Raw genomic sequence first — 26,597 nt, 5'->3', positions numbered from 1 at the left:
CATGTCAAATCCCCCTTACACTTCTAAACTCTCTGGCTTTCTCCTTTGTCAGCAGCCAGAGAAAACCCTCTGCTTTTAAAGGGGCTCATGTGATTAGGGCAGGCCCACTCTGATAATGTCCCCATCTTAAGGTCAACTGTGCCATGTAACATAATCACAGGGGTCATAGCTCATCATAGACATGGGTCCTGGGGATTAGGGTGTGGAATCTTGAGGGCCCATTTTTGGAATCCTGCCTGCCACAGCTGGGTTGATCCAAGTGGAAAGATACCACTGGCTGAGCCCTGCCTGATGGATGGGATCTCTTCCTCTAGTCAGCTCTCCCTGGACTCAGAGTCCAGGTAGGACCCTGGTCATCTGGCCCCAGTGCACCGGCCAGGCACCTCCTGGAATTCCTCCACTTTTTAGTCGGTAGTGCTGGGACAGGCACGAAGCCGGGATATGGGCAGTTCAGGACCATGAACCCAGGAAATGCTGGCAGGGGCTGATGTCTGGGTCAGCCCACTCCTTCCAGCGTCCCATACCAGGAAAAATAGCCAGAAGCACTGGGGTAATACTTGGCCCTGTGCCTTATGCATGGAGAACACAGGAATTCCATGGTGAGGGGTAAGAGGTATAGTCTGGGAATGCAGCCACCTGCAATTGTGTCCCTGCAAGACCTCTGGTGAGTACCTGGGACCTCCCGTTAGCACTTCCCCTTCTGGAATGTTCTGCATTGTCTTCTAATTCCTCTAATTCCTGGTGAAAGAGAGTTTGTTAAATACAGCCAGACAGCCCTCACCAACACCAAACACCAAACCACATGTAGGACCAGGAAGGTACTGAGAGGGGAAGACACAGAAGCAGTGAAAGACCCCAGGAAAGACGAAGGGTCCTTAAAGAAAATGTCACGGATTTCCCAGATCGGAGCTCAACACTCCACGGCCTCTTCTCGGGGTCTAGAGTCTGTCAGTGGCCACTGCCTGTCCCCTCCTCACCTCGCCCTGCCTCCTGTCCCTTTACTGGGCACCTGTGTCCAGAGGACCGAAAGGAGCATCAAGTGCCCCTGGTCAGGCCACTGGGGGACCCAGGCAGGCAACAGGCAGGTGGACGGGACACTTCCCCAGTTGCCCAGGGGCTAGGCACAAAGGTCTCAGTAATGAATTATTCACTGGAGCTGTGCTAAGTGCAGAATTAATCCCTTTCCTTCCAGCTGGCGGCCTCACTAAATTATCCCTCCAAGTCATGCGGGAAAACGCTGCCGAATTCATTTAGCTGCTGAGTGTTTTGATCTGGGCCTTGTGATTTTAGCTTCCCCTTCCCCCAGCCCCCCTCCCCCTGGAGGCGGGTAGAAAACCTTTCAGTAATGGATTTCCGAGAAGAAAGGAAAAGAAAGGGATCGAGATTGGGTGTGTACCAGGAAAATAGTATGAGAGGAAATTCAGATTCTGCGGCCAAGTGCTCACACACACAGTTGTACACGTGCACACTCTCTCCCACCATCACATTCAAATACCCGTGTGCAGAGAACACATATGCACAAACATGCACACACACACTCCTTTGCAAGGGTGCACACATTTAATGCATATATACATCCTCACACACACATGCAACTTGACACACAGACGTTTTTCACACCCACATTGGCATACAAAGAAGCTAAATCTCTTTGTGGCTAAACTGTTTCTTGGTGAAACTATCTGTGAATTGGCCAATAACTGACTCACTTTGATTCTAGAATCTTGAACTCCAAATTTGGGGGTTGACTGCTCATGTAGTGGACCCAGCATAAGGTTCTTGCAACCATCCATTCATACTTTTATTCCGCATGTATTTGACGAAGCCTAGAATTTGGGCTGCCCTTGTGGATTGCAATGCGGAGAGGGAGGGGCCGGCAGCCATGGAGCCCATCTGCCTTGAATTCTCCCTCATCAGGCTTGAACATGGCTCTCTGCTAGAGAGCCATGAGCCCTTTTGGCATCCTTCTCCCTAAGGGGTAATGGGAGGATGTTGAGAATTGATGAACAGGTGGATGGCATTGCAGCCGAGTCCAGGGGGCCCATCCCCAACTCCATCACTCACCATCACCTTCACTCTTCTTGCCCCATTGTCCTCCGTGCAACTGCAAATGTTTATTGGACACCTGCTATGTAGCAGATACTGTCCTGGTTTTAGCGATCTTACACAGAGGACAATGAGAAAAAGGCCCTGTCCTCATAAAGCTTGCATTTTTAGAGGACAGGGAGTGTGGGCCAGACAATGAGCCAGTCAGTTCATGAGCAGACATCACCTCCTCGTAAGGGGCCTGATGAAACCCAGCGAGGTGATGTAATAGCAAACACTTGACAGGTTCTGAATTCCTTCCGTCTTATTGTTCCACCTGAGATGGTGTCTGCAAATCCATGGTGGGAGGTACCTGGCCTTCACATTTGCATTCTAGCCTGTGGGACCAGAAACATTGCTTCTTCCCCCATTGAAATCAAACACAGCTCAAAGCTCCATAAGCCACTGCCTGAAGCCTGGGATCTTAGAGTCCTGTGGACACTCAGATGCAGGGGGGCTTGGGATAATGGGCCTCTTGGGGCCCCTCATCCTTGTGGCTAACAATTCCATCTGAGGGGCACATGATCAGATGTGCTACTGAAAAGCGATGCTTCAGGAGAAGTGAATATGCATGCCTTATCTGGGTACCTCCCTCCTGAGGATACATCCTCTCTCTCACAAGCCTCTTTCTCATGAGACCGGTCATCCGGGTTAATTGAGGTTTTGGTGAACACCATCTCCCCACACCCACTGCTTCCACATCACCCCTTCTCAGCGTTCTGGGGAACAAGAACATTGTGGAATTTCCAAGTAGGCAGAGACCACAGAGGTGTCTCTCAGTCGCACCCCCTGGACAGGACTCTCCTTGACAACATCCACCACAGGTGGTCTTACTCTTGCTCTGCCATGACAGGAAGCTCACTACCACCAGAAGCACCCTGCCCCGTGGCTCAGTGGCCACGACAGATAGAACTGATCGCCCCACATTGAGCCTACCCTCTCTCTTTGCCCAGGCTCCTGGCTCCGCCACTTGGAGCTGCAGTGAAGCCCTGGCCAGCCTCCTGTACCGGTTCTGGGGACACTGGCGCATGGTCAGCCATTCCGCATGCCGGCTGGCAGACCAGCTGACAAAAACCGTGCAGTTTCTGTAAATGGCAAGATGGAGTGGTCTCCTGGTTTGGGATATTGTGTTTGAAGTGGTTCTGTTGGTGATGGGTTAAGCTTTTTCCCTCTGATGGGACTTCTCTACAGGCACCTGCTGCTTACAGTGATCTGCTTTAAGCTGGAGTTGTGTGTATAGTACATGAATAACTACACGTAGGTTCACAAAAACTAGAAAAGAATGTACACCTGCATATACACAGCAGACTTCCCTTTATTGCACATTCGGTGGGGGTTGGCTTTGGAGGTCCATTCGGCTCTGAGAATCCAGGAGCCCGTGGCTACTCCACATACACATATATGAATAACCCTTTGCTCTCCTCCATTCCCCCTCTGATGTTGGCCTCTTCTCTTTGAAGAGTGTGATCTGGTCCCTCAGGAATCTGTGCTTCTCCAGGCTAAACAGTCTGCCTCTTTTAATGAACTGGTTTCAAGATCCCACAGCAGTTTTGGTGCCCTCCAGCTTGCAGGCAACCTCTTTGAAGTGAGGCCCACACCTGACCAGGTCTCCTAGGTTGACCCGTGCGGATTGGAGCCCAGCATGCACACGATAGGTGCTCATTGTGCCAGTCCCTGCCTCCTCGCATGGAAATGTGCCTCCTGCAAGGTTTGAGTGTTTGGCAACCGTGTGCCCTCTTGAGCTGGAATATGGAATCCAGAGTCTTACCCAGGCAGAGCACCAGGGCACCAGGCAAAAATGGGGCCCCTCACATGGGTGGCTGCCTCCTTCTTAGCCCACAGCCCTGAGAGATGCTGGGAGGACTTGAAACCCACAGGTTTCCTTGGATGTTAGCACAGGGTGAGTGCCTTTGTGGAGAGAAGGAGGTGGCGCCTGCTGCCACCCACTGAGGGAAGAGGCGGCTCCCACAGTCCTGTCTGACCCTCCCCCTTTGCTGTTCTCACAGGGAGAGGCGGGCAGGTCTTCAATGCCATGCATGGACTGCCCTGGTGTTCTCATTCGAATCAGTTACAAAGCTCTCTGGAGGCCAGACCAATGTGGGGACAAAGGGCTGTTTGACAAATGTGGAGGGGAGCCCAGAGGACAGGCAAAATCACACTGGCTTTTGATGAATTTTTATAAATTTCTTTGAAGGCCACATATGAAAGCCCTGAGCTGGTCCTCTGAGAAGCCCCAATACAAACCTACCTCCATTTCCTCACCAAACGCAGCTGCCTGGAAGGCCCAGTGTTTAGGATGACACAGGAGCCTCCTTGGCTGGTTCCATCCTCTGGAGGGTTGGTTCTGTCCCCACCCCTAAGTCATCAGCTCTGAAAATGCTACCACATGGATGATGATGGATCCAGAGAAAAAGACCCTTTCCCCTCCCACAACTTCCCAACACCCCTGCCTGTCTTTCCTTCTATCCCAGTTCCCCTACCCAAAGAGTACATCCTTAGATCTGGGTTTGAATCCTGGATCTTTCACTTGACCTTTCACCCTGAGTTCCACCTTCTTCATCCATAGAAGGGAGTCATGATCCCTACCAGCCAGGAATATAGTGACCATTGAATGAAGGAGCCTGTGTAAGTGCCCAGCCCAGTGTAGTTGCTGACAAACATGCTGAACTCATCAGAGATGAGGACAGGGCTCCTGGGGGAGGGGAGCAATGGAGCCTTGCTAATTCATCACTCGGCGCCCGCCCTTCATGACAGCTGCTCCACCAGATTCACATACATAAGGACATCAGGAGGCCTTGTCAAGTGCTGAAGATAAACATCACCAGCCCCACATTTGGTTTCACAGCAATTTTTCAGGGAATGAAGAAATGGAGACGAGACAGACAATCATCTCTCTAGAGGCCAGATTTGCTGAAGTCCCCAGTACATCCTGCCTTGAGCTGGGGCTGTGGAGGAGGTGGAGAAAGTGAGGACCTGCTTCCTGGCCTGTGAGTGGGCAGGGCTGGACCAAGAGCCATACTGCAGGCTCATACCAAATGCCTCACCAACCACAGGACTCTGTAGCTTTGAGAATGTGAGCCTTTGACCCTCAGCCAGAGATGGAATGTATTGAGTCTGGATATAGGGATGGCTAAGGAAGATGGACATTTGGGCCCTCCTCTGGCCTGCTCTGCTCTCCCATGAGCCCAGTGCACAATTGGTGTATTGAAAAGGGGGGAGGGGAGAATAGAGAGAGAGAGAGAGCAAAACTTCTGGACCAAACCACTCAGAGAGTGGAGGCTGCTCTTGGATTTCTCCCCATCTCAAAGCCAGACTACCATAGCCTAGACCTCTCTTCGGCCAAACCAGATGCACCCCAGTCCACCCAAGGCCATTCAGGCATGAATTCATTAACCATTTTTTTATTTGTATTTTTATTTTTGCCTCTTAGTGTTTATTTTTGAGAGAGGGGATAGTGGCAGAGAGAGAAGGAGACAGAGGACCTAAAACACTGGGTCCAGAGAGCACTGACTTCAGAGAGCCTAACACAGGGCTTGATCTCATGAACCGTGAGATCATGACCTGAGTCAAAGTGAGACACTTAACTGACTGAGCCACCCAGGCTCCCCCCTTAGCCATTTTTTAGATCCCTAATCTGTGCCAAGGAGTAAAGGACCCTGACAGATCATTATCACCCATGTTGCTAAGGGTTCTGGTTGAAGTGCATTGCATACAAAGGTCGGAGGAAGAGTCACAGAGAAGAATGGTTTGAACTCTGCTTCAAAGAGTGGCTTGGAAATTGGCAAAGCAAGGGTGTTTCAGGCAGAGAATCACAAGTGCAAAGCCATGGAGGCATGACAGTATCTGAAGCACATGGGACATATGGAGGCTGTTGTGGGAAGCGAGACTGGAGAGTTAGATGGGGCTTACATTGTGGAGGGCCTAGATGCCAGGATATAGAGTTTAGACTTCGCCATAAAGTGGTTCAAAGCTAAGGAAGGTCTTTGGCCAGCAGTAGGATGTGATCTGACCTATATGTTGCACAATGTCTCTCTAGATGTAAATGAGAGACCAAGGGAAAAGATTAAATGCAAAAAGACCAGGTTTCAAGCTAACAAGAGTGAGCCCACAGACTCTCCAGTCAGCTATAGCTAGAGCTCTATTTAATACTAAAATCCTTGCCAGAATTTTTAAATATCCTTATCATTGGCTCCCCTCCCCTGACCCCCAACTTGCTTTTAGATTAACCCTCTGATACCATTTTCTGGAGAATAAATTATGGCCCCAATGAGGATTAACACTCAGGCCCTTCTTTGCTGGCAGACAGACTCAGAGCTTCAAACCCCACCGCAGCTGCAAGACCATGCGGGATGCCATAATGAGGCTTGTGATATGCATGGGAGGCAGCAAGCCCTCTTGGAGGGGCCCGTTTTCTGAGCCTCGCCTTCAGCTGAAGAGATAAGAACCTACAACTGGGGCCACAGGAAATGACAAAGCAGTGACTGATCGGGGAGCTGCTGCACAGGGCTCATTATGGTGCTTGCCAGCGGGCGAGACACCCTTATCAGGGAGTAAATTGCATCAGGCCTCCTGAATTACTAGCGATTGGAAGCAGATTTCTTGGGACGCACTTTGTTAGATACCTAATGAGCGGGATACAGGCAGGCAGAGCCCAAGGCCGGCGGGGCGGGGGACAAATGTCTTTGTTAAACAGAATTTGTCAGTTTCCGCTCCAGGCTCCCTGGGGAGGGTTCAGGGCCAGCTAATTGAATTAAGAGCAAGTGCGCTCCAGCGAGAAGGCTCAGGGCGGGGCAAGAGGCGGGCAGGCCGGAAGGCGGGCGCTTTCAGCACCAAGGACAGCAGCTGCATCCTGGCTAGTCTGTAATTGCCAGGGCCGGCTGGAACTGTTGCATTTTGCATGATCAGGGATTTAGGGGATGGAGTCGGTAGGAGGGAGGCAGAAGATGTTAGGAGAGGAGGACGAAACAGGTGACCCAAGAAGCCTGGAGCCTGTGATGCTATTGGCCTGGTCTGTCTCAAAAGACCCTCCTCTGCAGGCAGGCAACAGTGAGGGCTGAGAGGCATGAGGAAGGGGTGTCTTCTCTCCACCACGACACTCACGTGGTGTGGGGCAGCTGCGGAGCACAAGGAGTCGTGGGATGCGCATCGAGTCTGAGCCAGTGCATGGCTGTGCATTGCTTTGAGCTTTCAAAGTAGGTCTCCAATTACAGCTCTAATGAAGCAGGACATGCTGCAGCCACGGAACCACAGAGTGAGAGGCCACTTGTCAGCCCAACGCTGCCTCAGCCAGCAGGGCAAGGTCTGCCAAATAGAAAAGCAAACAAGCAGGCTTATAGGGCTAGCAGACTCCATCCCCACCTGTAAGAAAGGAGGAGAGCTAGGAAAGGCTGGGCTTACATAGGGAGGATTTAGTCCCCAAGGCTCTACCCGCTCCTCATCCCCATTTAAGCATTATCCTCTTCCCCCATCGTCCACCTTGACCACCCACCGTTTCCAGCAGCCTGGCCCCTTCCTTTAGCCCCAGACAAGCTCCCTTCTCATGAGAAGCAAGGAAAGGAGGGCAAAATCACCTCCCCCAAAACGTGGGCAGATTGAGACTGAGGAGTCTAAATAGGCAATATTGGGAAAAGGAATGATTAGGGAGAATTCAGGCACTGTGTGGGACATTGTGGTCCTCCTGGCACCCCTTATATGACCAGACTACCTCCTTTGGGGCTTGTACTGTATGGAAATCTAAAGATTTTTCTGTAAAGGTCACCTACTGACTTGCCCCCAGGTCAGAATGGATCCTGGCGAAGTTGATTAGAGCAGGGGACTAGAATTGTGGGCAGGTGTCCCCTTCCTCCCTCACCACTACATGTACATCTCTCCAGAAGCTGACTCAGCTTGGTAGATAGCGGAAGAACATTCTTGGTCAAGGGCATATGAGCATATGAGTAGCTGCACTCCCCTGCTAGAACTTCCAAACAAGTTCTCAAGGTCTATTTGTAGGAGAATGTAGGGCAGTCAAGCTTCCAAGACCCCAGACACATCTAAATGGGGCACTGTAAGTGGCAATCTGCCTTTCTTTTGAAAAAAAAATTTTTTTTAAGTACCTAATAAGTACCCAGCTCTGATCAGGGGCCCAGTAAATGTCAGGTCTGGGCCACTGAGTTTACCCAACTGGTGCTGAACCCACACAGGGTGGATGTCAGGGAGATAGGTTTGGGGGAGGGGACACCCTCTGCAATGTGTCCCTGCTTCAGAACTGATGGGGCTCCTCTGGAGACCTCTCCCTTGATTTCATTACTTCCACTTCCTCCCCTAACTGGATTAGATGGCAGTCTATGAAATCCAGGGCATTGAGATTGGCTTTCTGCCTGGAAATGAGGAGAAATGTCATTATAGGTCCTGAATCAGCATCTCGCCTCAGCCCCAGCGGCCACCTGGTCAATGGGGACTTAGTCTTTGCCCTGGCTAGTTGTTCTTCCCTTCATTCTCTCCTGCATCCATCTACCTATGCATGCATCTGTTGTGTATTCCGTAGTTCTCCTGCTATAGCCAATTTGGTGCTTAGCTGTTCAGAACAGGAGACACATGTGGTGCCTTTTCCTATCTAAAACACAGAGATAAGGCAACCCCAAATCACCTGACTCAGATGCTACACAGAGGCACTGGGTGTGCTCAGTGGGGAGCCTCTAAAGGAATCTTGCCCTCTGGTGGGGCGCCTGGGTGGCTCAGTCGGTTGAGCAGTTGAGCTTCAGCTCAGGTCATGATCTCGCAGTTCCTGAGTTCAAGCCCTGCGTCGGGCTCTGTGCTGACAGCTCAGAGCCTGGAGCCTGCTTCAGATTCTGTGTCTTGCTCTCTCTGCCCTTCCTTTGCGCTCTCTCTCTCTCTCTCTCTTAAGACTAAATAAACATTAAAAAAAAATTTTTTTAAAGGAATCTTGCCCTCCCTAAACGATAGCCACTGGGAGAGGCAGCAGAGAGAGATAGCAGGCCTAAAGCTCAGAGACAAAACAGGCCCAGCAGTTTGGGTTATGAAACAGTTTGGGTGGGGTGCCTGGGTGGCTCAGTTGGTTAGGCGACCGACTTCGGCTGAGGTCATGATCTCACAGTCTGTGAGTTCGAGCCCCGTGTCAGGCTCTGTGCTGACAACTCAGAGCCTGGAGCCTACTTCAGATTCTGTGTCTCCCCCTCTCTCTACCCCTCCCCTGCTCACGCTCTGTGTCTCTCTCTCAATAATAAATAAACATTAAAAAAATTTTTTTAAACCACAATAGGTACCAAAATCAGCCTCAAGGTCACCCAATGCTCCACACTTCTCATTCCAAGAGTCCTCATATAGCTGCTTTCTCTTTGGAATTATCTGTCCTTGTACCCATCTGACAGGAGTGGGAGATGAGAGCCATACTGGACTGGATGCCTCTGTCCTTGTACCACTATCCATCCCTTACTCTACTGACATAAGCCTGAAAAGACTTCATGTTAATGAATTCCTGCATACCAAATTTTACTTTTTTTAAGTTTATTTATTTTGAGAGGGGAGGAGGGGAAGAGATAGAGGGAGAGCGAGAATCCCAAGTAGGCTCCACGCTCAGGGCAGAGCCCGACTCGGGGCTCGATCCCACGACCCTGGGATCATGACCTGAGCCGAAATCAGGAGTTGGATACCCAACCAACTGGGTCACCCAGGGGCCCCCCTAAATTGTATTTTATAAGGGCATAAAGGAATCATTATTTAAAGGATCTGAGTGGTAACGTTAAGCATCCTTGTCCTGATTCATCTGTCTCATATTTGTGGGTTTTCATATAGAGTTTACACTTAAAGAGAGGCCCACCTGTACTCATTCTCTCTGTTTGTTCAGGGTCAGGCATTCAGGCACCTGTAACGCTGAGAACATCTGTCCTGGTTGGCACTGTGCCCATTGTTCTCTCAGCTTCTGGTGCAGACGATGGCATATTTATCTGCTATGTGGCCATGACAGAATTCCAACAATTGATATAGGAAAGACCTTTGAGGTCCCTACAGCCTTTGAACAACGGGCATGTGTTAGGGCTAACCATGGATTTCCAAAAGAGCTTTAAAGTAACCTCTCCCCAAAGGGAGCCTAACACATGTCCCTAAGCCCAGGAAACTTAAAATTTGAACAAAAAAATAAAAATGGCAAATAAGCCTGGAATTAGAGAACAGTGTAAGAGCAGAGAGAGCCAGCTGCTGGGCTGGAAGATCCCAGGAAAGCTTTGTGCAAGTATGGGTGGAGGCCATCAAGATTTCATGGAGAGGCTGAGTTGTAGACAAGCAGAGATGAGAGAAATAGTCATGCCAAGGGAAGAAGAGAAGAGGAAAAAGAACAGGGAAGGCCAAAGAGGAGGCGCAGTGGAGTACAGAGAGAGGAGACTAATGGGTTATAATATGGGGAAGGTAACAGCAGAGATGGAATGGAAAAGAAATCTACCCAGCAAAGGGTGTCAAAGGAGCTTGGAGATTTTAGAGGCTATTGTTACTGCACCAAGTATGAGAGTCCTAGATGGCATGGTTTATTTATTCTTGTGACAAATATTTACTGAGCACTTACAATGAGGCAGACACTAGGGATAAACAAAGTATCTGCTCACATGTCACTTCCGTTCCTAGTGTGGGTACTAGAGGAGGGAGACAGCATTTTTTGAAAGTTAATTTTCTGGTAGAGTTAAGTACTCTGGACAGTAAAATGGGATAATGTGAATAGAGAGTATATTGGAGCAGGGCTGACTTTAGAGAGGATAAGCCTCTATCTTGAAGGCCAGGGCCTCTCTAGAAAGATCACATCTGGGCTGCGACCTGAATGATAAGAAGGGGACAGCCATGTAAAGACTCATGAGACTTCTGGGCGGAGAGAAAAACAGATGGAAAGGCCCTGAGGCAGGAAAGAGCTTGGCATGTTGGGGGAATGCCAAGGACAGTGTGGTAAGACCCCACGGAGCAAGGGGGCAGGTGCTAAGAGGTAGACAGGGGCCAAGCATGCAGGGCCTCCTGAGCCAGGAGGAGGAGAGGCTTGGGGGTCTCGTAAGCACACTTGTGGTAGAAAGACAGAAACTTCTTTGCACCTTCTCTCCCCAGAAGCCAGAAAACTTCTTGACACCAAACAACAGCAAGGCTCTGCCCATCCTAGACCCCAAGATCTTAGATGAGAAGCTGGGTACCATCCATGCGTCCAACACCCTGGTGAGCTCTACAATGGACTGTAACACATCTGCCTCTCAGGAAGCAGAGGAAGAACCTCTGGTGCCCAAGATATCCCACGAAATGGTGAGTGTCTCCACCTAGTGCTAGGAGGACCAGAGCGGTGATAAGGGCCACAGAGAAGAGGTTTGACTGCCACCTGATTCATTCCATAGGTGGCAAGTAAGACTTCCCTTCAGATATACTCTGTGAGTGACTCACCCCAAAGCTAAACTGGTAGAAGGTATGGATTCTTTATCTTACAGTTTCTTCACCTTTTGAATGGAACCCTCACACAATTTCCATCAAAGCACACCCTTGCAACACTTGTAAGGCAGGGATCCATTGACTCACGTAGTGATCAACCCAGAACTTTCTCAGGAGCGGGTCCACTGGGTAATGGGAAGCCCCTGTGAGTCATTGGCTTGCTTTTCAAGTTTATTTATTTTGAGAGAAAGAGAGAGAGAGAGAGAGAGAGAGAACGAGCAAGGGAGAGCAGAGAGCGGGGAGAGGGAGAGAATCCCAAGCAGGCTACATGCTGTTACTGCAGAGCCCGACACAGGGCTCAAACCTGTGAACTACAAGATCATGACCTGAGCCAAAATCAAGAGTCAGACAGATGCTCAACTGACTGAGCCACCCAGGTACCCCATTAGTTTTAATTTCTAAAAGAAGAAATTGGGACTTAAAGAAAAGAGGACACCATCTTTGATTACAAAGTCTGTGTCCTTGGTCATGGGAGCTGCAGTGGCTTCCTATTGCCAGTTGACCAGATGCTGGGAAAGGGTTGGTAAAGATGGCAAAGGCGGTATCTTAATTTGGTGAGGGGTCGGTGCTGAATCCTGGCCCCTTGATGCAGAGAGCTTAAGAACAGGCTACCAAAAGACAGTCCAGTTGAAGTCCCCACTTGGGGTTCCACCCCAATGACCGTGGGTGAATTCACATGTGGCTTCCTTCCCTCTTCCACAGCGGATCCCATGGGGAACGCTGTTCAGAAAGATCCTGAGAAAAGGCCCAAGCAAGGCCACCAGTCCATAGGGAAGCCCTCGGCCTCCTCTTCTCAGGACCTGCCCCTCTCCACCGACAGCCTCCGCATCTTCCCCTGGCACTTCTGCACCTTTCTGGAACATGTCCCATCAGATGAATAGAAAGGGTTGCTATCTGCTGGGTGTGCCCAGGATGCTCCCACATGGGTGTCCCTGCCCACCCCAGAGCAGGCCCCCACTGGCAGGTGCCAGAGCACTCGTGGGCCACCTTCTGTACCCCTTTCTCTCACCTCTGCCCCTTGGGAAAGCAGCTCTCAGGCCTGACCTGCCAGCTCAGCCCTCAACTTGGTTGAATAAACATTCAGACCTTGCATTTGGAGACTCTGGCAGTGTGACTGGCCTGCAGTCCGTCTTCATCTTCCCTTAAGGATGAAACCCTAAGAGATGGCACTAGACTGCAGTCTGAGAAATCAAGCTGAGTAACTTTTGAGCAAGAGACCGAGTAACTGAGCAAGAAACTGAGCAACAAAGGGAGGGGGAGAAATAAGTGGCCCAAGAGCACTAAGACAAGATTCTAGAAGGCTCTGAGTGCATGCAGGGGGGCTTAGGGCTCCCCTGTACCCACGGACTATCAGAGATGTTGTGATTCTGGAAATCTCCCCAGCACTCCTGTTGGTGGGCTGGTTCCTGCACCCTCCCCCTTGCTGGGCACCTGGCAAGATGTTGGTAAATACTTACTGGGCCTTGTGATAGAAACCCTGGCTAGACAGCAAGGGCATCCGAAAGAACCTTAGAGAGCATCTAGTCCAATCTCCTAATTTTATGAAGGATGGCCATGAGGAGGCTCTGAGGTGGGATGACCCTGCCCAAGGCTTCCTGACCCTACTATCCCATGCTGTCTTGCTTATAACCAGGTGAATACCAGAGAGTGGCAGAAGCCTACACACCCAGCCCTATACCGCTTGGCCAACCTTACACCACTGGGTCCCTCAGACACATATAGTATTCAGTACAGTGGGCCTGCTCTTTCCCCTTGCCCATCACAGCCTTCCTCAGGCCCAGCCTGTTCCCTCCTTGATCCTGACTCTTGGTTCCATTCCATTTTTCCTCCCTCCCTTGCCTTTGTCCTCCAACCCATTATTCGTCCCTTCCTTCCTTCCTGTCTCTGTCTCTCTCTCTCTCTCCCTCTCTCGGCTCGGATTTACCATCTGGCTATTCCCACCTCTGACTCTCTGCCCTAGTTGGGTCCTGGAGACCCAGCCCCCAGCTCCAGCTCCTACCCACTCACCAGAGCCTGCCAGGACCAGGGCAGGACCCAGACATTCACATGCCCAGCAGAGCCCCGTCACAAGCAATTGAACGTGGGTGGGTAACAACAATCTGTAGCTCCGTGAAATCACAGGTAGCCATGTAGCAATGGGTCACTGTTTCATAGCAACCAAGCAAAATTACATAGCAATAGACAAGCTCATTCACGCAACCAAGAGACAAAGCGACAAGCAATAGAACACAGTGAGGGAGCAATGGAGTATAGTTGCATAGTGGTAGACCCAAGCCAACAGTGATATTAAACAGCACTGTATTATAGGAGATGCAGTCGTTGAACATAGTAACGAGCATAGAACACAGCGTGTAAGCTGCGGACAGAGTCACACAGCAGGAGGAGACACTCGACTAACACTGGAACACATCTGGGTGGCGATGGTGCCATCACAGTGTATGACGCCTTGACGTGAGGTCAGCAGCAGAGCCTGGGGGGTGGCAGTGGGCCCCAGTGACATGGCAGGTGACAACCTACCTCCCTCGGCTCTCTGACTCTGTGTTCAGGCTGTGAGCCTCTCGGTGGCACCAGATTCCTGGAGCGTGGTTTGTCTGAGTTTAGTCTTGTAGCGCATTTCCAGAGGCCAAGAAACAATTTTGCTTCTGAGTCCCTCCAGAGGCTACTCTGGCTTAATAAGAAATGGAACATTTTCTGGAGAAAGGAGCACCTTGGGAAGGGAGAAGGAAGTGGAGGGGACACATGGTCTGTTGCCCTCTCTGCTGGGAGCCACAGATGCTTCCCGCTGCCCCAGAGCCTGCCAGTCTCACCTCTATGGCCCCAACAAGCCCACTTGGCACCCATTCCCAAGTGTACCCATGGGTCCGCCTTCATTCTTCATTCTCAGCTGCCAACTCTTCCATCTGGGGCTGGTTTTATTTTATTTTATTTTATTTTATTTTCCAATATATGAAGTTTATTGTCAAATTGGTTTCCATACAATACCCAGTGCTCATCCCAAAAGGTGCCCTCCTCAATACCCATCACGCACCCTCCCCTCCCTCCCACCCCCCATCAACCCTCAGTTTGTTCTCAGTTTTTAAGAGTCTCTTATGCTTTGGCTCTCTTCTGCTCTAACCTCTTTTTTTTCTCCTTCCCCTCCCCCATGGGTTTCTGTTAAGTTTCTCAGGATCCACATAAGAGTGAAACCATATGGTATCTGTCTTTCTCTGTATGGCTTATTTCACTTAGCATCACACTCTCCAGTTCCATCCACGTTGCTACAAAGGGCCATATTTCATTCTTTCTCATTGCGACGTAGTACTCCATTGTGTATATAAACCACAATTTCTTTATCCATTCATCAGTTGATGGACATTTAGGCTCTTTCCATAATTCGGCTATTGTTGAAAGTGCAGCTATAAGCATTGGGGTACATGTGCCCCTATGCATCAGCACTCCTGTATCCCTTGGGTAAATTCCTAGCAGTGCTATTGCTGGGTCATAGGGTAGGTCTATTTTTAATTTTTTGAGGAACCTCCACACTGTTTTCCAGAGTGGCTGCACCAGTTTGCATTCCCACCAACAGTGCAAGAGGGTTCCCGTTTCTCCACATCCTCTCCAGCATCTATAGTCTCCTGATTTGTTCATTTTGGCCACTCTGACTGGCGTGAAGTGATATCTGAGTGTGGTTTTGATTTGTATTTCCCTGATGAAGAGTGACGTTGAGCATCTTTTCATGTGCCTGTTGGCCATCCGGATGTCTTCTTTAGAGAAGTGTCTATTTATGTTTTCTAATCTGGGGCTGGTTTTAACACAGGCCTTTCAGGTGCCACTTTGTCCATGTGGGGCAAAGCTCCTGTCCTGAGTGGACCCACCAGAGCCAGGGTTCTGCAGGTGTGATCTCAGGTCAAGTGTAAGGGCCCAGGCAGAGCTAAAGGAAGTCTTCACCTCCCTTTTGAGCAACCCAGGAAGTCTTTTTTGGAAGAGCTAGGCTTCTGAGTGTGAAGAGTGTGATGTTAAGACTTGTCTTGCACACGGCAATTCCCAAATATTAAACAACTTGCAAGCGGTCCCCTTCACCCCCATCCCTCCTGAGCCCACCTCATGCTGAGCCAGGCAATGTCAAGAGCAGGTAAGATGAGGGGCTCCGTGCAGTCTCCAGACAGGCCTGGTTCCATTCACAAAGGGCTTATAAAGCACCTGTCGTGTGCCAGGATTCCCCATTCCCCCGGCAGCTCTATCATCAAGCACTTCCTCCAACCTTCCAGAAAACCAGAACTCCCTACCCCTTCCAGGTTCCTAGTTGCTATGTCCAGCTGTGTGGGGGGCAGGGTGGTGGAGGAAGAGGCCAAGGCCCTGAGTCTGGAAGTTCCCAGCAGGTAGGAGCAAGCCACACTTCAGGAAACAACAGAGTAACCCAGGGTAGGCACACAGGAAATATTTGGTGAGGGATAAATGACAAAGGGGCATGGCTGAGACAGTTTATCTTAAGTGCCACACTTACCCAGCATTGCTGGGCACACCTAGTAAGCCCTCAGTACAGAGGGAGGAATGGAGGCAGAAGTACTCAGTTGCTATTCAAGAAATGTGTGATCAGTGCTGTTTCTAGTGTAGAAATTCCAGCACAGGGACATTACCCTCCTCTCTCTGGCCCTCTCCCTCCATTCTCCCCCAACACATCCCTTCCTTTCTCTCTCTCCCCCCGCCCTTATTTCTGCCTCTCCCTGCTTCTGCCTTTTTTCAGTTGTTTCTATTTCTTTCTGATTCTCTGGCTTTCTCTCTCTCTCTGACTCCCCCTATCCCCCCCCCCTTTTCCTCCTGTGCTCAGAGGAGATTTGTGGCAGACCAGAGGGCCCTCATACCAACAGATGAATAATTGACAAGGGTTGTTTAAAGATTCAGTTGAGTTTTCTCAACCTCACCACACTGGAATAACTCATCTCTTTCATTCTGTCTTTGAAAGCTTTTCCCCCTCCCTCCATCTCTCCCCTTCCTGGCCCCCACATGCCCACCGCTGCTTTCGCACAGCTTCTGTCTCTCCTCCTTTCTTAAATCTGCTGGACCCCAGAATGATCCCTTGGTCCTCATTTCTTTAACTTCACTTACTGGCTGTGCCACCCCATTTAACCTCTGCTAAGGGTGGTAAGTTGACTTCTGCTCCTCTGGACACCATTGCCCCAAGAGAGGGGGCCCCATTTCATGGGCAAGGACAGGGAGGAAGGCCTGAGGATTGGTGACCTCTCCCAGGCCACACAGCAGCAGGGGTGGGGTCCGGACCGCAGGTAGGCAGGAGACCCCCCAGCCAGGTGGAGAGGTGCCAGCCCTGCCACACCTTCCCATGGTGGCTGTGAGCACTTTGCGTCCCTGAGCTTTGACAGCACAGGAGAGCTGTGCACCCTGCTCTAAGTGCCCCTTAGGGCCAGATGGGGCAGGTGAGGGGCCTTCATAAAGGGGGGCTGGCCGTGCAGCAGAGATACCTGGGAGCATGGTCCTGCATGCCTGCCTGGCATGGCCCCAGGGTGCCCAACCACCCCTGCCCAGATCTGAGGCATCCCAGAGCCGTAGGACTTGTGGTGCTAAACCAGAGACAGTCTCACCCTGCATGACCTGGGCACTCCCCTGACCTGGGCCTGCTCCACTCACGGTTGCCACGCCCTTGCCCTCTGAGCCCCATAGCGACAGGGCACACACCCTCTGCCCACCCAGCTCTGCTCCACATGGTCCCCTGCTCTCACAGAGCTCTCTGCACCTCCTTGAAGTGACCTTGAGCTCTCTTCCCCTCCCTGATCCCCAGTTCCTTTCCTCCATTGGCAGAGGAGGTTGGAGCAGATGTTCCGGGGTCCCTTGGGGCCCCTGCACTGTGACTAGGGCCATGGTCTTGCCTTTGGCCCCCCTCCAGGATGAGGTCTGCAGGCTGGTGAGGCTGAGAGGCTCAGACCAGGCCCTGCTCCTCAGGCACCACCTGGTGGCAGGTGATGGGTCCTGAGCAGGAGCCTCCTGCAGCCACAGGCAGTGGTTAACCTGATGACACTGCCCAAGTTGGTCACTTGCAGGAATGTCTGCTTGGGATGGTGGTATCACAAAGCCCAGGAGCCTGGCATTGGCCCCCATGAGCTGGAGTGACACTGGGAGGCAGATCACCCAGGTCCTGTGTCTAAGCCCACCAGGGGACCCTAATACTTTGGAATCAGAGACAGACAAAGAAAGTACAGCCAGCAGCCTCCAATCAGATGCCCCCAATTCCCAGGCCACGCCACACAAACCACCAGACACGTCCCCCAAACACCACCTTATCCCTCTAGCTCCCCAACTCCACTGCCCAGTGCTCATGGCCCCAGTTTGCCAGGTCAGTCTTCTGTCCCGTCACCTCCACAAGTACCCCTGTCCCATCTGTCCCCGTGGCCAAAGGCCCAGGTAAGGGCATGTGTTCATCACGCACAAGCACCACATCACGCCCACCCCACCCACCTCTCCAGGCCCAGCTCCCGCAGGCAGGAAGTCCTCTCAGGGATCCAGCCCTCCACGGTTCTGCCCCTGCACTCCTGCGACCCCTAAGTTGTGAGCCCTGAGTGCTGACACTGGGGGTGGATTCCTGAAAACAGATCTTGTGAGTGTGCCACAGTCACAGCTCCCGGGCTCAGCTGAAGCCCTCATCAGCTCCTGACTCTACCTCTCCTGACTCTTCTTCCCTGCCTCTACCAGTTCCTACACATACAGAAAAGCAGAGAGACACAGAAAGAGAGACAGAGAGAGGGCGCGTTCACAAGCATTTGAGGAAGGGAGGGAGGCGAGAAAAGTGGAAAGGAAGAAATAAGGAGCCCGTCCTACATGTACCCTGTTGTCTCCCCCTGCGGCCCCTCCTCCCCTCCTCTCCATGCAGCTCTGGAAGGCTTTGGTCTGTCCCCACCACTCAAGATCTGTGTGACCTTGGATAAATCATTCCATCTCTCTGGGCCTGTCTCCTCATGGTTAAGTGGAGGGAATGCTCTCCCCTGTCCTGCTCTTGAGGCTGTGAGGAGGACTGATAATAGCGGATGGCAGTGTGTTGGAAAGTGAAGGGCTGTCCACTGTGCAGGAGGCTTATGATGAGTCACTGTGTTCATGAGTCCTTGCAGGGGGGGTGTGGGGGCGGGGGGGGGGAGGCCTGCAAATCCTGCAAATCCTGCAGGCCTCCGCCCTCTGACCCTTTCTCCAGAAGGGATGTTCCCAGACCCCTGGCCCACTCCTCTCCCCTCCTTGCCCCCGCCCTCTGAGTCTCTGGTGGGCCATTCTCCTCCCCCATCCATCACCTGGGACTAAAGAGATTAATAAACAAGACTCATAACTCAGCTGCTGGGATGCAGCAGATATTTACGGCTCCGTTTCAATTTGCAGAGAGATTAAGTGTTTGTCGATTTATTGTCTCTCGGTGTGTGTGAGCGCTGAGCAAGGCCCCCCCGCAGGCCAGCTGCCCTCCCCCACTCCACATACTCACAGCACTTATGGGTGCACCACCCCCTGCCTGGTTCCTAGAGCAGGTGGGGAGCCTGGTGCAGCCCAGCACGGGAAAGCCACTGGCCTCTGGAGTGGGTTTGTCTTCCTGATCAACTTGACCAAAGGAGCAAGTGACCTTGGCCCCAGGAAAGGGCGTCCAGGCCCATGGAACAGGGTTATTGGACAAGATGGGGGTACCCTCCCTAGATGATTCAGAGGGTCCTTCCTGGGCTTTCTCCATACCCATCTCTCCCCAGGGGGCAGGGGTCCAAGGGGCTGGTTAAATGCACCCCAGAGCCCAAGGCCCACAATTCTAGATCACTTTCTAGGTAACCAAGACCTGAGAATTCCCTGCTCAGATGGACCTGAGCCTGCCCTTGAGAGCCATGCCGGCCTCTTCCCAAAGCCCACCCTCCTCAGAGCCCAGTACTTTCAGGGAGAAGCACCACTAGGCCCAGGGGATGGCCCCTTGGGGAAGGAGGGTGGCACATGCTGAGAGCCTGTCTCAGGACCCACAGACATTAGGGACTGGATCTGGACAGTGGGAGGTACACGTCCAATGAGAAAGCCTCCCAGCCCAGCTGGGGAGGAGTCTGCAGGGACCACGGAGAGTGAGACAGCATGGGGAGGCTGCTAAGAAAGGGGCACCAGCCCCAGGGGTGCCCCAAGGGTAAGAGTGCTTGGGGAGCCAAGAAGGGGACACAGCGAACCAATGTCAAGTATGCCTGCACCCCCATGGACCCTGAGCTTCCTCTCTCCTCCCCTGTTGACTTTGTAGTCTGACACATGTATTCATTCATTCATTCATTCGGCCAGCTTTTTTCACATGTGCCCTGTTACCCTGCCCTGCAGAGCCCTCTAATCTGTGCAGCTGTCGGACATTTGAGTCCGGTCTCTACCACTCAAGAGCTGTGTGACCTTGGATAAATCGTTCCACCCTTCTGGGCCTGTGGCATCTGTTAAGTGGAGGGAATACTCTCCCTGTACCTGACTGTTGAGGCTTTGGAGAGAATGGAGAGATTGACAAGAGAGCGGATGGCAGTACACAGGAAACTGAAGGGCTGTCCACTTTGCAGGAGGCTTATTAAAGGCCACTGTGTTCATGGACGCTTCGAGCTGAGGGAAGGGGGGAGGGGGTAGCAACATGACTCACCCAGGCCTCCCCTCTGACCCTTCTCTGGAAGCACATCCCCAAGCTCAGTGATAGTAACATAAAGATAACTCCCTACAGGGGCGCCTGGGTGGCTCAGTTGGTTGAACTTCCGACTTGGGCTCAGGTCATGATCTCACAGCTTGTGAGTTGGAGCCCCGCATCAGGCCGTATGCTGACAGCTCAGAGCCTGGAGCCTGCATCGGATTCTGTGTCTCCCTCTCTCTCTGCCCCACTCCCACTTGCACTGTGTCTCTCAAAAATGAATAAATGTTAAAAAAAATTTTTTTTAAACCCACTTGAAAAAAAAAAGATAACTCCCTACAAAAGTCCTTGTCCTACAAAAGACACATGGGGAATCAGTGTGGGAGGGTGGCCAGGACTGGGGTGCAGTCGGCTCAGGAGACTGTGAGAGCACCATCCCGCCCCAGATGTCAGTCATCAGTAGTTGTTAGTATGAAAGCATGATAGATCTTTGATTTGCTAGTAGGAGTATAGGTTGGTGAACTTGTTCCTGCCAGAGGAACGTGTTGAGTCAAGATTACCTATGTCTGTCTGTCTGTCTGTCTGTCTCTGTGTCTCTCTCCCAGGTGGGGTCCTAGCCTGGGGTCTCACCAAGAGGCACTGTGGGGCCTTCATGCTAGTCCCTTCCCTCTCTGGACCTCTGTTTCTTTATCTGTAAAATGGGGAGAACCCATCCATGCAGTGAGAGATGAGGAAGTCTTAGGGCATGGAGGTTAGAATCGAGGGAACAGATGGGACAGTGAGTTGGCCAAACCAGGGCCAACAGCACCCAAACATCGGGCTGAGAGGAGATGTGGATGAGAGGCCCACTGGGGCAGAGCCTCCCCCACCACCCTGCCCCCCTGCCCAGTGCAGAGAGAAAATTAACAGCTGATGGAGCGTGGGGCAGGAGGGGCACCGAGAGACCTGGGTCCGCCGACCAGAGCGGTCACCCTGGCTGCACGCCTCCCCTCTCTGGGCCCCAGCTTCCCCTCTGTGGAGTCAGAGACCTGGTCTTGGTGATTTGCCCTTTTTGTCCTAGCAAACAAGGCAGATGGAGATGGGATGGCCTCTGGCTCTGCTCCTTAGCAAGACCGCTGATGCATCCCTGTGTCATTGCCCATCTCCGCTCCTGATTGAACAGTGGGTGGGTGGGGCAGAAGTGCAGCTCTCCCGGTAAATAAAGCCAAGATGATGAGGCCATAAATTGCTGAAGGCTTGAATCATTGATTGGTGAGGGTGGGAGGGACAGAACCAGGGGTGACACCTGGGAACTGGGACCCATTCCTTCCACAAACTGCCAGCTTAGCCCTCCTTTTAACAATGCTAATTACATCCATCAATCTTTATTGAGCTCGTACTCTGCTCCCCGAACTTTAGCCGTAATCTCATTGCATCCTTGCACCAACCTGATGAAGGATGCACAGTTATCATCCCCACTTTAGAGGTGAGCAAACTACCGGAAGCTCAGTTAGCCCTCCCGGGACCATGGGGCAAGACAGAGGGAGAGCAGTCACTGGTCCAGCACAGGCATGGGGTCTCCAGCCCAGAGCCTGCTCCTGCAGCTGCCTTGGCCAAGCCTCGTGACTCAGAAGTCAAGAGCCTGGTGAGCTTGACTCATCGTGTTCCCAGCCCATCTGTCTGGGTGGGAGGGCTGCCTCAGTTTCCTAGTCAAGAGCAAAACAGAGCTCTGTGGCTGCAGGTCCCCTCCCCAGGCCCACCCCAAACCTTTGAGAGCACAGGTAGAGACCTATACACCCTCTGTCTGAACCCAAAAAAACTGAAAACTATGAATTAAGCTGTATCTGTCTCAACAAATACACCTTATTAACCACCTCAGAGAATTCCCAGATTCTATCTACGTTGGACCCTTGGCTACACGGGGAGAGCAGCGCCCAGCCCCCAGTCCCCAGTCCCCCAGATCCTAGAAGATGGCCCCTTTCCTGTTAACCTGGCTCAGTTTCAGTCCCACACCTTAATGGCCCAATGACACATTGCCTTCAGGAGGATGGGCCCTGGAAGTCAGAGGGAATTCCGGGGTCCCAGGTACTGGGCTGTGGTCTGGAAGGTGCTTAGGCTCTGGGTGGACATGTCTCCTTGGCCCTACCAACTCCTCAGCTCATGGGGAAGGTTGTGGCCCTAGGAGGCCCAGAGCAGGACCCTCAAACACACAGGGCCCAAGGCAGGGGCCCTGCTTGTCCAAGGCTAAGGGCCAAACAGCCCCTCCCCCATCTCTGTGACTCTATTAGGCTGTACTCCTGAGCTCCGATTAAATGCTTTTCAGTACAATCCAATTTCCCCCTGACATGGACTAGAAAAGCCTGGTCCCTGCGCGCACACACACACACACACACACAATACATTTGGTGTTAAATATCCAATCAGGTCCAAAGATAATAGAGAAGAGCCAGTTCACTCCCAGTTTAATCAGATAAAATGCCCATTCATCGGCTCCTGCCAGCGGCAGCCATCCCCTCCTCAGCCTCCAAGACTGAGAAGAGGGGGCGGGAGAGGCTGCAGGAGAAGGGCTGGAGCCCACGGGGAACTGTGGGGAGGAGAAACGGGTTGAGTAGGTGGGCTGTGCCTTTAAATCTTCAAGGAGGGGGGACAGCATTGCCCACGGGGGACTAATTATCCTTCAGCCTTTAGCCAGCTCTTACTCAAACAGACAAAAGGGGGGCTCAGCCGCCCTGATGGCGCTAAGCTTCTGCCGACAGAATTTTTTTTACTCTCAGATATGCAAATCCACCTCCTCGCGGTGGACCCTGGGGACAGCTGAACAGTGGTCTGGGGATTTAGAAGGGCCAGCAAGGGCAAGGGCCTGGTGGCCAGACCCCCTCAGAGGACTGGTTGGGGAGACTGGAGGCATCTCATCCTTCCTCCTCTGGCTGCGTGGGGAACCCTGCTTCACAGTGGGGGAGAGCCTCATGGAGGCCAAGAGGAAGACCCCTTCTTCTCCTCTATGTGGGTGGGGGGCTCCCTCAGCAGGCTAACTCAGAGACCAGGAGCTGACAGTCCACTAATGGGGCCCTCCTGCTCACTTGGCCCCCTCCGTTCTAGGACATAGCTACCAGGTGACCTATCCTAAGTGCAAATCCAGGCGTGTTGCCCTTACTGTAAACCTGCCATGGCTCCCTCACCTGCAGCATGAGTCCCTCAGCCTTGGTGGCCCCCGTGACCTCTGAAACCTGTGCTCCAACCCAGAATATTCTACCCACGCCTAACCATAATGGTATTCACTCACAGCTCCGAGCCTTGGCTCTTCTACATTCTGTCTTATGTCCCCTTCCCCAACCCCACCCCAGGTGCCTGGTACACAGTAGGTACTCAGTAAATGTGGCCATTAATACATAAAAAGGCCGCTTCCTAGGCAGCCACATAGCCTGGGGAGATGATAGGTCTGGATCAGACACTGGAAGTTTGCTTTCCGCTCAGCTCCCAGCCAGCGCCTACAAGAAGCTGAGTCTTTCCAGCTGTGAAATGGGATAATGATAACCCTTACCCTGTAGGCTGGCTGCAAAAATCCCATGGTGCCTGCAGAGGGCTCTGTGAGCCGTGAGGGGCCTCTGGCACCTTCATTCACAGAAAGATATAGGGGACAGTGTAGGGAAGTGGGGGGAAGGGGTAGAGAGCCTACCTCTCTCAGCCCCTCCAGAACCTTCCTATCAGACAACAGACAACCATCAGCCCCTCCCTAAGGGAATCCATTGCCAACTATCAGCCCTGCCTATCCCAGACCTCTCCAAGTCCTCTGCCCTACTGAGGATTTTACTTCCATCTCAGCAGGCAGGGCCTGAGATCTGGACCTCAAAAATGGGCAGGGAGCTTAAAAACTCTGGGAGGGTGGTCCTGAGGCACGACTGGAGATGGACTTGAAGCAGAAGTCTAGCTGAGATTCTAGAAGAAGATTCTTCTTCTTGAAGCAGAAGTCTAGCTCAGGATTCTGAGACAGAACCCTGGGCCCGAGGTGGGCAGGGGCACAGGCATCCCAGGAGACTGAGTAGGGGAGGGTGCCCCCAGGTGGGAGTGCCCCTCAGGAAGCCCCTCCCCTCACTGCTGCCTGCATCGTGAAGGTCTGGGCCCAGGAGGATTCATGGGGGAAGGTGAGTCATGAGGGGGGAGGTAGCCAAAAGAGGCCGGGTGACAAGCCAGATGAGAAGGGTTTCTGAAGGTGCCAACTGCCGCGAGGCTCGAGTTCCCAGAGGCGAAGTGTGTGACACATGGATTACCAGAAGCATTGCACAGGAGTCTGAAAGCAGAGCCACTTTGTGAAGCTGTGGGGTGAGCCCGGAGCCTGGCAGAGAGGGAGTACCATTTCTAGCAACTCAAGGCTGCGAAGGATGTGCTGGCATGAGCTGGAGGCAGGAGAGGCAAACCAGCCAGAAAGGGTCCAGCCAATGAGGATGGGGGTGAGTAGAGGACATAATGGCCCCTAAGAAAGAATCTAGATGAGGTTGGAGAGGCAGAGGCAAAGTAGGTGAGCTCCCAGGGATGGGGCCCTACAGATGTCCCAACCTCAAGTACTCTAAGAGATTGCCCAGTCATGCCAACCTCCCCTCCAGAAAGCCCTCGGGAATCTGCTCCTTCTAGCTCACTAGAAGCTCATTGACTGTCCTAGTGCTGGCTTTCCAGGGGCTAAGGTGAGCGCTGGGAAACAGGGAGCTCCAGTCTCTCCATCCACTGTCCCCTTGGCTCAAGATTATCTCAGCCTCCTTGGATCCCCCCAGATGCCCGGATGTCCTGCCTGCGGCTCCTCCTCCCCACACCAGAGACCTGGCAGGTGGCCCTCAGGACCTCTCCCCCTTCCTTGCAGCCCGGCTCTGAGGCTTTCCTCTTGTGGCTTGAGGAGGAGACAATGAATTGAAAGCAGGGGGCACGCACACCTTCACAGAAATGATGAAAGGGGCGTGGGTGGGTGAAAATAGCCTAGAATTCCACCCTGGAGAACACAAGAATCTAAAGAGACAGTGCTCTGTACTCTGTACTCCCAATCCCCTCCAGCCAAAGACAGCCAAGTGCACACCTGTAATAGAACTGAGTTTATTGATTCATTGCAGCCAAGGAGTGGGGGCATCGGGAAGGATGTGTTGGAAAGGACGGAAAGGATTCAGCTCTAGTTAGGTGATTTGAGACAGTGTTTGAGGACACAGGCCTTTGCTCTGGTTGCATGCTCTCAGGAGGCGGAATAATTCTGAATTCTCATCCAGAAGGCAGGAGGAACAAAGCTGTCCTTGATAAAGGAGCAGGCACTCAATTTGGCCAGAGAAGTCGACTGTCTGGTCATTTTTGTTTGTTTTTTTTTTAATTTTTTTAATGTTTATTTATTTTTGAGAGAGAGAGAGAGAGAGAGAGAGAGAGAGAGAGAGAGAGAGAGCGTGAACAGGGGAGGAGCAGAGAGATAGGGAGATACAGAATCAGAAGCAGGCTCCAGACTCCGAGCTATCAGCACAGGCCAGACGCAGGACTCGAACTCACAAACCGCGAGATCGTGACCTGAGCTGAAGCCGGACGCTTAACTGACTGAGTCACCCAGGCGCCCCTCATTTTTGTGGTTTGAACAATATTCGTGTTTTAGCTGTGTTCAGACATGATTTCTGAGTGGCTTTGTTTTTGTCTTGCTCCATCACAGTCAGAAAGTGGCTTCATGTGATGCTGTGAAGTAGGCCCACAGAACACCCAGGTGTAGCGGTGCGGCTGGGCCAGCTCCTGGCCCCTGGGGCTGCTTTGCTCTCTCTCAGTAGCATTAGGCAGGGTGACGGGGGCGGGGGGGGGGGGGGGCACGTGTTATACACGCACCGGTGCCAGGCTCCGTGCTCGACCCTGGACGCTTAATCTTCATCATGGCCCTCTCCCCACTATACAGATGATGAAACTGAGGCTAGGGTGAGGGGGGCGTGGCAGGGCAAAGTGCTCAGGAGAGTCAACACTAAATAGGAAAACCGGCCTGGAAACCCTGAGCTCTCTGGCTCCAAAGTCTTCACCCCTGTGCCCTTGGCCTGGAGCTGAGCTCCATCAGCTCCACAGGGCACAGGACTCTAAATTGTGACCCCCCCCCCCAAACACCCCAGCTGGGCATCTCTTGCTGCAGGGGTTCAGCCGGGCCGTCACGGGCCAGCCGCAGTGTCAGCAGCCGCCATGCCGGTCCCCCGTGCCTAGAGGTGTGAGGGGTAATGAGGCCCCATAATTAAGGTTCTTGGAGACATGGCCGGGAGATTTATAGACAGGCTTTGTCAATAACCGTGCTCTGGCTGCAGATCCAGAGAGACATCGATAAGTGCTCGTTACAGCTTCTGCCGACTCCCTGCCCTGCCCCCCCCCCACCCCCCGCCACCTCTCCCGGGCCTGTCACGCCGCCTGTTCACAGCGCCTATGTACACAGGCTTCGCTCAATTAATTTGCACTTGTTGGCACCATCTGTTCTTTTCATGTGTCCTTATCAGGCATGTATGGGTCCTGC

General features: G+C 52.4%; 1 protein-coding gene across 1 annotated transcript in view; it reads left to right on the top strand.

The window, feature by feature from the left end:
* LOC123583620 (coiled-coil domain-containing protein 33-like) overlaps positions 1-21,360 on the top strand; it is an 81,014-nt gene extending 59,654 nt beyond the window's left edge. The window contains exons 16-17 of the mRNA XM_045450791.1: positions 11,167-11,355; positions 21,183-21,360. Of these exons, the coding sequence (XP_045306747.1) occupies positions 11,167-11,355; positions 21,183-21,320 (327 nt within the window). The 3' untranslated portion in view covers positions 21,321-21,360. The remainder of the gene's footprint in view (positions 1-11,166; positions 11,356-21,182) is intronic.
* Positions 21,361-26,597: the final 5,237 nt, after the last annotated feature.

The sequence above is a fragment of the Leopardus geoffroyi genome, chromosome B3 (genome assembly GCF_018350155.1).
Source record: "Leopardus geoffroyi isolate Oge1 chromosome B3, O.geoffroyi_Oge1_pat1.0, whole genome shotgun sequence".
Lineage (NCBI taxonomy): Eukaryota > Metazoa > Chordata > Mammalia > Carnivora > Felidae > Leopardus > Leopardus geoffroyi.
Note: the sequence above shows the minus strand (reverse complement) of the source record. Positions and strands in the feature narration are given on the sequence as shown.